Below are 9237 nucleotides of genomic sequence, written 5' to 3' on the forward strand. Positions count from 1 at the left end.
GAGCTCCAGCGCTCCACCAGGGGGCCTTGAGTCCCCAGCACAGAGCTCCAGCGCTCCACCAGGGGGCCCCGAGTCCCCGGCCCGGAGCTCCAGCGCTCCACCAGGGGGCCCCGAGTCCCCAGCACAGAGCTCCAGAGCTCCACCAGGGGGCCCCGAGTCCCAGGCCCGGAGCTCCAGCGCTCCACCAGGGGGCCCTGAGTCCCCAGCACGGAGCTGTGTGTCCCTAGCGCACAGCTTCAGAGCTCCACTAGGGGGCCCCGTGACCCCAGCCCGGAGCTCCAGAACTCCACCCGAGGGCCTTGCGCACGGCCGAGTCTCCTCCAGGCCCCGTCTGAGGCAGCTCCCGGCGGCTCTGACCCCGTGCAGCTCCCCAGCCAGGGGGGATTCCGCCCCAGAGCCCTGCCCGGCCAGCCCCCTCGGCAGCCTGCCCCCCAGCTCCACGTGGGTCGGGCCGGGCGACGTGGGCCGCGGGGCACCCAGGCCGGCGGTCGTGCAGCAGCTGTCGTCCCGCTGCGCCCGGCGGCGTCTGCGCAGGGAGCGACGGAGGACGACGGTGCCGGCTGGCGCAGGGCCCGGCTGCCCGGCCCTGGGGCGCCACCACGGCAGGGTGACCCAGAGCGGCTTCCGCAGCCGACAGCCGGCTCCCCCCGCGGCCCGGCAGGCCACGCAGTCGTGCAGGGAGATCCGCAGGTCCTTCGCCGGGCCGGCGCCCAGAGCCGCGAGAGAGGAGGCCGGCCCACGGCATAGAGCTCGGAGCCGGGAAGCTGCAAGAGGACAGAGAAATGGACGCCAGTCAAAGGCGCCGGGACGCGGCACTTCTGGCTGGCATGCGGGTGGTTGGTGTCTGGGGCCCTCTTGCCCGGCACTGGGATACAGCCCCCCCAGGCCGGGGCTCCTACCGCGGCCACGCTCCCTCCTGCGCCGGGCCCTGCGCCGCCGCCTCATGCTCTGTTGCTGCGCCTGTTTGGAGACCCGCCCCTTCCAGCGCTGCAGCCGCCCGTCCGTCTCCCGGAGCAGGTATTTCTTCTGGGCTGAGGTAGATTGCAAGGGGTCCTTCTTCCGCAGCCGGAAGGCACCTTCCCCCTTCCTGAGGAAACAGAGACCTTGCAGACGGGAACCCAGGAGTCCTGGCTCCCACCAGGCCCCACTCCCCTTTCAGAGCCAGGGATAGAACCCAGGAGTCCTGGCTCCCATCCCCCACCGCTCTCCCCACTAGACCCCACTCCCCTCCCAGAGCCGGGACAGAACCCAGGAGTCCTGGCTCCCAGCTCCCCAGCCCCCCCACCTCTCACAGGTGCGGCATTCACACAGTTCGTTGTTCTCCCCGAAGAAGCCGTCGCCATAGAAGCAGGTGATCTCGTCCTCCGGCTCGATGTCCCTGAGCACCTTGACGCAGGCCGTGTTCCCCTCCGTCGGGACGAACTGGGGGGACAGGGGGCATCAGCCGGGGCCCTGCTGGGAGACGGGGCGCAGACACGCCCACGGGACGGGGGGTGTCCCTCCCTGGCCATGAGGAGTGCACAGCGCCTGTCAGCGCCACCCCCAACCCCCCACAGCATCGCTGATCTCCCCCCGATGCCCCCCAGCGGCTCCTAGCAGGGGTCTCAAAGTCCTTGGCTAATCTACCCTAAGCCCCAAATTTACAGATGGGGGGCACTTCCCCTTGCACCTCCCTTCCCCGGGGTCTCACATTCAGTGGGGGAGAGCCCAGGAGTCCTGGCTCCCAGCGCCTCCTGCTCTGATCCACTAGACCCCACTCCCCTCCCAGAGCAGGGGAGAGAACCCAGGAGTCCTGGCTCCCATCCCCCCATGCTCTAACCCGTGATTTTCTGTGGCCCGCGAGCCCCTCGCAGCCCCCCCGCCCTCCCCCCGGGTTTACCAGAGCGGCTCCGGCCGGACGTGCACCGGGAGCAGGGCAGGCTCCCTGCCTGCCTGCCCTGCGCCGCTCCGGGAAGAGGCTGGAACGTGGGGAAGGGGGGGCGGAGGGGCTGTGTGTGTCTGTTACTTTAGGCAGCGCCCCCAGCAGCTCCCATTGGCCGGGAACGGGGAACCGCGGCCAATGGGAGCTGCTGAGGCCGGTGCCTCAAGCAACAGAAACACACAGCCCCTCCGCCCCCCCCTCCCCCCGTTCCAGCCTCTTGCGGGGACAGGGCAGACAGGCCGGCAGGGCCAGATCCTGCCCCCCGAACCCCTCCTGCAGCCGAACCCCTGCCCTGAGCCCCCTGCCGCACCCTGCACCCCAACCTCCTGCACCCTGACTCCCTGCCTCACCCCGCACCCCTCCTGCACCCCAACCCCCTGCCGTTCCCTGCACCCCTCCTGCACCCCGACCCCCTGCCCTGAGCCCCCTGCCTCACCACGCACCCTTCCTGCACCCCGACCCCCTGCCCCACCCCGCACCCCTCCTGCATCCCAACCCACTGCCCTGAGCCCCCTGCCGCACCCTGCACTCCTCTTGCACCCCAACCCACTGCCCTGATCCCCCTGCCGCACCCCAACCCCCTGCACCCCTCCTGCACCCTGACTCCCTGCCTCACCCTGCACCCCTCCTGCACCCCGACCCCCTGCCCTGAGCCCCCTGCCTCACTACGCACCCTTCCTGCACCCCGACCCCCTGCCGCACCCCACACCCCTCCTGCACCCCCTGGGGGCAGGGAGGGGGCAGAGTTGGGGTGGGGATTTCGAGGAAGGGGTTGGAACGGGGGCAGGGAAGGGGTGGGAAGAGGCGGGGCAGGGGCGGGGCCTCATGGAAGGGGTGGAGTGGGGGCGGGGCCGAGGGCAGCAGGGGCGGGGGGGAGGTATCAGTAATGCGGCCCTCGGGCCAATGTACTAGTCCTCATGGTCATTTGAGCTTGAGACCCCTGCTCTAACCACTATACCCCACTCCCCTCCCGGAGCCAGGACGGACCCCCAGGCAGCCGGCCTTACCTTGCAGTTCGGCCTGCAGTCTGGCGGGTTCCACGGTGGGACAAGAGGAGACACAAGAGAGAGAAGCCAGAGAAGAGGGTCAGACGCCTACGACTCCCCCACGCTCAGAGCAGATCCCCACAGAGCCCCCAACACCCCGGGGTGAGATAACCACAGGCTGCTGCTACAGACAGCGGCTGAAGCCAGAAGGGGTGGTACACGTCCAGCCCCTCTAGGGGGCGCTGCCTCCCACCCGGCCCCAGGGCAGAGACTGGGACATGGGGCCTCTCCCCTCTAGGGGACACCGGCTCCCACCCAGCCCTGGCCAGCACCTAGAAGGTGGAGAACAGACTCACCCTGCCAGTGTCAGAGCAGGTGCTCTGTGACCCTCACAGCACCGAGACCAAGGGGGGCTGGGGGGGGTCAAGGAGACAGACCCCACCTCTGCCCCCCAGAAGGGGGCCTACTGCGCAGGTGGAGGGAGGCTAGTGTCTGTGCAGATCTCAACGAGAACACGGGGCTGCGGGTCGGGAGCAGGGGGCCCGGCCGGGCGAGGAGCCCAGGGCTGGGCTGGCCGGGAGCAGGGGGCCCAGTTGGGCCACGGGAGGAGCCCAGGGCTGGCCAGGTTGGGAGCGGGGGGGGGGCCCGGCCGGGCTGGGGGAGGAGCCCCCCGCACCGTGGTTGATGAAGGCGGCGGGGCCCAGCCAGAGCTGGGCGCATTGCTTGCGCGTGGAATACATGATGCTGAAGTCGTTCTCCCCGGCCCGCAGCAGGCTCTCGTCCGGCTCCGTCAGCTCCGCGATGCAGCCCACCAGCAGCTCCAGCTTGTCGTTCTTCCCCCTGGCGGGCATTGGGGGACGAGTCAGGGGGGCCTGTCCAGCCTTCCGCACGGCCCCCACGCCGGGCGCTACGGGGTCGGGCGCCGGGGCTGATCAGACAGGGACCCCTCTGGGGCGGGGCGCGGGGGCTGGTTACTCGGGGACCCCTTGCTAGGATGCAACCCATCTGGGGTGAGGCGTGGGGGCTGGGAATACGGGGACACCTCGCCCGGCGCTGGGCTGCGACCCCTCTGGGGTGGGGTGTGGAGGCTGGTTATTCGGGGACCCCTCGCCTGGCGCTGGGCTGCGTCCGTTCTGGGGTGGGTGTGGGGGCTGGTTATTCAGGGACCCCTCGCCTGGCGCTGGGCTGCGACCCCTCTGGGGTGGGTGTGGGGGCTGGTTATTCGGGGACCCCTCGCCCTGCTGCGGCCATTCTGGGGTGGGGAAGGGGGCTGGTTATTCGGGGACCCCTCGCCCATGGGGGTGGGGTGAGTTGAGGACCCCGTACCAGGACTTTGTGGACACCACCTGGGCGCCGTTGGTCTCCAGGGAGTAGCGGCTGCACGGCTGGATCGCGAAGCCGCTCTCTGGGAGGAAGATGCGGAGGTAGCGGAGTATCTGGGGAGAGAGGATTCGAGAGGAACCATGAACCAGGGTGAGAACCCAGGAGTCCTGGCTCCCAGCTCCCCCGCCCTGCTCGAACCACTGGCCCCCACCCCGAGCCAGGACAGGACCCGGGACTCACGTGGGTTTTGAGCGCCGTCTCCTGCTGGCGGCTGCGGCTCTTGAAGTAGGGGCCGGCCCATTCGCCCAGCAGGAGGGCGCGGTAGGCGGCGTCCAGGTCCCGGCGCCGGCGAAACGCCTCCACCGCCTCCCGCAGGTGGTGCTGCCTCCGGATGGCGGGGAGCGGACTGGGGGGGAGGGAGAGAACTGGGGTGCTACAGAGTCCTGACCATTGCCCCCCCACCCCACCGCCCCTCACTCCCGACCCGCAGCCCCCTGCTAGCCCAGCCCTTCCGGTGCCCCTCACTCCCGACCCGCAGCCCCCTGCTAGCCCAGCCCTGGGCCCTCCCCAGCCCTGTCGGTGCCCCTCACTCCCGACCCGCAGCCCCTGCTAGCCCAGCCCTGGGCCCCTCCCTGGTGCCCCTCACTCCCGCCCCACAGCCCCGCCCTGACCTGACGTTCATCTTGTGGGTCTTGAAGCCCAGGTAGGAGTCGAGCACCAGGCTGGTGGCCAGGTCGTCATTTTCACACAGCTCCTTCGCCGTCACCCGCGTGGAGCCCATGGTCCGGCCAGACGCATGCTGCTGGCTGCTGCGCGAGGGGAGGGGCGTGAGACAGCCAGACAGGCCCTGCCCCGGGCCCCCACCCCTGGGGGATCCTCATCATCTCGGTCCCACCCAATGCCGGCAGCGTATGGCAGAGGTGGGGCAGGGCCGCGGCCCCTCTGGGGTGGGGCGAGGGGACTGGGTATCCAGGGATCCCTCACCTCCTCTGCTCCCTGCAGCCCAGCGCCCGCCAGCGGAGAGCACCCCTATCCCGCAGCCCAGCACCCCCTGTTCCCTCACACCGCCCCGGGGGTCACCGCTCCGGCTCGCACAGCCCGGGCCCCCCGCCCCGGGGGTTCCCCTTCAGCAGGTACCAGGGACCAGGAATGGGACAAAAACAACAGCAAGCAACAAAACGCCCCCCCCCCGGCCTCATGCAGCGGCTCATTACTGGTTCCCCCAGAGAACCCCCTAGAGCCAGGGAGAGAACCCAGGCGTCCGGGCTCCCAGCCCCCCCTGCTCTAACCCCTGGACCCCACACCCCTCCCAGAGCCAGGGAGAGAACCCAGGAGTCCGGGCTCCCATCCCCCCCTGCTCTAACCCCTGGACCCCACACCCCTCCCAGAGCCAGGGAGAGAACCCAGGAGTCCTGGCTCCCAGCCCCCCCTGCTCTAGCCACTAGACCCCACTCCCATGACCTGCAACTGGACACAGACTTTAACAGCCCGGCTGGCGGCGGGGGGAGCAACCCGGGGGGGCGCCATGGCCCGGCCGCCGGGACTCCTGGGTTCTCTCCCGGGCTCCGTGCCTCAGTTTCCCCGCTGTGCCCAGGACGGGGAGGGGGTTTCCCGGCCCCACCCGCCCCCGCTGCCCCCACGGCGTGTGGGGGGGGGCCGCGCCCGGGGGGGGGGGGGGGGGGGGGGGCGGGGGGGGGGGGTTGGGGAGGAACCGCCATCGCCCCTCCCCCCGCGGCCGCTCGCGTCTCACCTGCCCCAGCCGCCGCCGCCTCTGGACCGCGCTCGCCCTCCCGCGGGGCCCTCGCGGCCTTCGCCCCGCCCCCCGCGCGGCCCATTGGCCCCCGGCCCGGCCCCGCCGCTTCCCATTGGGCCAGCCCGCGGGTCGGTCGCTGCTCGCCCCGCCCCCCACCGCGCGGCCCCGCGCCTCCACCCTCCGGCTGCTGTTGGGCCGTCGGAGTGTTTGTCACCCGCTCGCCCCGCCCGCTCTTCCCATTGGTGAGACTAGGTGTCTGTCAATCGTTCGTCCGGCCCCTTCGCTCCCCATTGGGCTCCTGACAAGCAACCACCACCCGCCCCGCCCCTACACCGCCTCCTATTGGACTACTCGGGTGCCAATCCTGTCCTTCCTGCCTTCTGGGGACCCATTGGTCCCTTCGCCAGCCTCTCCGGGTACTATTGGTTCGCACAGCTATCAATCTAATCTCACTCCTGCCCCCTCACCGAGATATGACCGCCTCGCTGCCTCTACCAGCGTCCATTGGCCGAAGTTACTGTCGATCATCCTGTTCCCACCCCGTACATCCAGTCTCCTCTCTGATTGGTCGTACTCCGTCCCATTCTATTGGACAGTCAATCTGGCAATCGCAACGCTTTATCACACCCAGCCGCAAACCCACCCATACTCCTTCGTGATTGGCCCACTGCCTCTGATTATTGGCTCAGACAGCTGCCAATCATCTATTGTTACCCAGGTAGCCCACGTGGGATTCTAGTGGGGCTGGGGGGTCCTCAACAAAACTTTATTGGCAGCCCGCTCAAGTGCACACGAGCCGTGATTTCCCGTAGGCCCTACAATAAACACTTGGTAAACATATTGTCCACCTAAATAAAGATAGACACAGGCAGATGGACAATGAAGCCCGTGGGTCCAAGGCCAACCAACTTTATCGCCAGCCCCTCTCAGGCACGTACAGGCCTTGCGTTTTTGTAGGCCCTACAGTAAATACTGCATGAATATTTCTCAAGCTTTAAATTTTAAAAAAAGGAAACACGCTCAAAACAAGACCAGCGGGTCGGCATTGCGCAAGCCCCTCTCAGGCCTTGAGTTTTGGTAGGCCCTACGGTAAACATAAACATTCACCAGCGATTAAATCCAAGCGAGGGGATTTCACAGGTGGGAAGGGGAACCAAACTGGGTACCGGGGAGGAAGGCTCCTCAAAGCCACACGCTGAGGCGGGTACGGAACAGTTAAGGGTGGGGAGCAGCTGTTAAGCTGGGCGAGGGGGTCCCTAGCTAACTAGCCTCCATGCTCCACCCCAGAGGCGGTCGCATCTCAGTGTCCCCGTATAAACCCATTCCTGGCTCCTGGACGCCCGCAGGCCAGGCAGCGAATGTTACCCCTCTGGACATGGCCAGGCCAAGGTCTCCAGACGTCAGCAGGAACCAGCTGTTGGAAGACTCACACCCCGTGGCCCAGACACCCTGGGGAGCCGACCGGGCTCGGCTGAGATGGACCCTGTTGTCGAGTGACCCCCAGACCTCCCCGAACCGCTGGTGAGGCCCAGATGGGGCTGTCGGGGGAGGGCTCTGCTAGGGGGCAGGCTGACTGTGGGGTGGGATATGGGGTCTTTCCCTGCTAGGGGGCACTGCTTCTGATTCACTCCAGACCTGGGAGGGGGAAGCCAAATTCCTGGGGGGTTTCTGGCCAAGAAGTCCTGGCTCCCAGCCCCCCTCCTCTAGACCCACTCCCCTCCCAGAGCCGGGGAGAGAATCCAGGAGTCCTGTGTCTGTGTTTTTAAGAGCATTCAACAATCTCCTGCCCAGCCCCCAGGCCAATGTGATGGGCACAAAACCTGTGTTGTATCAGGGAGAGCCCCCCCGCCCCGTGGATAGTCCCTCCCAGGTACAACCCTCCACACCTGCACTTTGGCCCCAGCCAGCGCTCAGGGCTGCTCTCTGTCCCGGGGTGGGGCCATGCCAGGTGACAGGGCCCCTGTGCCCCCAGCCAGAGACGTGGGGACCAGGGCGGAGACGCCGGGCAGCTCAGGAGATGTCTCTGTGACAGAAGCTCGGTGGAGGGGTAGGTATCCATCCACCCTATCTCTTCTGAGGCAACTGAGCCGGGGAGCTGTGGTCAGAAGTGGTAGAAGCAGGAAAGGAACCCAGGCTCCCAGCCCCTGCTGCTCTAACCCCTACACCTCACTCCCCTCCCAGAGCTGGGACAGAACCCAGGCGTCCTGGCTCCCAGCCCCCCAGCTCCCCTAACCACTAGACCCCACTGCCTGCACAGAGCTGGGGATAGAACCCAGGCGTCCTGGCTCCCAGCTCCCCTGCACCCCTAACCACTAGACCCCACTGCCTGCACAGAGCTGGGAGAGAACCCAGGCGTCCTGGCTCCTAGCAGGATCTGCCTCCTCCAGCCCTGATCCTGGCGGGGGAGGGGGCAAGATATTTCTTGCTCCTAATTACACCCCAGCCAGGTGTCTCTGAGCCCCCCAGCACTCCCTCCTCCCCAGGGCAGCAGCATGGGGCAGCCATGATCCTCCTGCATGTGGGGGAGGGACATTAGAGGCGTCCTGTGCCTTTAAACAGTGGGAGGGGGCTGGGGTGAGGGATGTTTTAAAGGGCTCCCCCCAAGCTACAGCCTCTCTTTGGTGGGGGGAGGGAACCCAGCCTTCTGGAGAGGGAAGGAGTGGGGGGGCTCTCCCCCTTCACCAGTGTCTCACCCCCTTTCCCCTGTTTAGGTCTCTGCCATGTGGGGCTGGGCCCTGCTCCCTGTCCTGCTGGCCATCTGGGGCACTGTGGGCTTCTGGGTGGTGTAAGTAACGTATGGGGGGGTAGGTGAGTTCCCCCATTCTGCCTGGGGCTTCCTACCTGCCTTGGGTGGGGAATGGGGCATGGGGCCTGTCCCCTCCAGGGGGCACTGGCTCCCATCCAGCCCCAAGGCAGGGATTGGCTGACTTGCGGGGTGGGGAATGGGGCTCGGGGCCTGTCCCCTCCAGGGGGTGGGTCAGAGGGAGGGTGCTGAGGAGAGGGTTTGATGGGTGACTCTGAGACCCTGAGCTCCTGCTCCCCTTCCCTTCGGGACCAGCTCTGTCACACGCCCCCCTTTCCCCCGCAGATACGCCATGTCCGTGGCCAACGGGTCTGTGAACGTCACAGTCGGGTTCCCGTATATCAGGTAGGTGGGTCAGATGCTGATCTCAGGTCCAGGGGTCAATCTGGAGTCACTCCTGTTTGCAGCGGGGGTAGGGCTGGGTTCTGATCTCAGCCCCTGGGGTCAATCC

General features: G+C 67.6%; 1 protein-coding gene and 1 non-coding gene across 2 annotated transcripts; one reads left to right on the forward strand and one right to left on the reverse strand.

Moving 5' to 3' along the window:
• Positions 1 to 41: 41 nt before the first annotated feature.
• LOC112123769 (histone-lysine N-methyltransferase KMT5C-like) lies at positions 42 to 5993 on the reverse strand (the record flags this gene model as incomplete). The annotated part of the gene is made up of 9 exons (XM_029914097.1): positions 5981 to 5993; positions 4902 to 5032; positions 4471 to 4636; positions 4234 to 4343; positions 3584 to 3747; positions 2929 to 2948; positions 1286 to 1422; positions 900 to 1087; positions 42 to 764 (listed from the first exon to the last, which is right to left on the reverse strand). Coding segments are annotated over exons 2-9 (1618 nt in total), but the record flags the coding sequence as incomplete, so codon positions are not given.
• Positions 5994 to 7887: 1894 nt separating this feature from the next.
• Positions 7888 to 9189, forward strand: LOC112122769. Its single transcript, XR_003370463.2, has 3 exons — positions 7888 to 8030; positions 8695 to 8768; positions 9072 to 9189. It is a non-coding gene; the product is annotated as an uncharacterized LOC112122769 (transcript).
• Positions 9190 to 9237: the final 48 nt, after the last annotated feature.

Source organism: Terrapene carolina, unplaced genomic scaffold, assembly GCF_002925995.2.
Source record: "Terrapene carolina triunguis isolate 2854851 unplaced genomic scaffold, T_m_triunguis-2.0 Scaffold30423, whole genome shotgun sequence".
NCBI lineage: Eukaryota > Metazoa > Chordata > Testudines > Emydidae > Terrapene > Terrapene triunguis.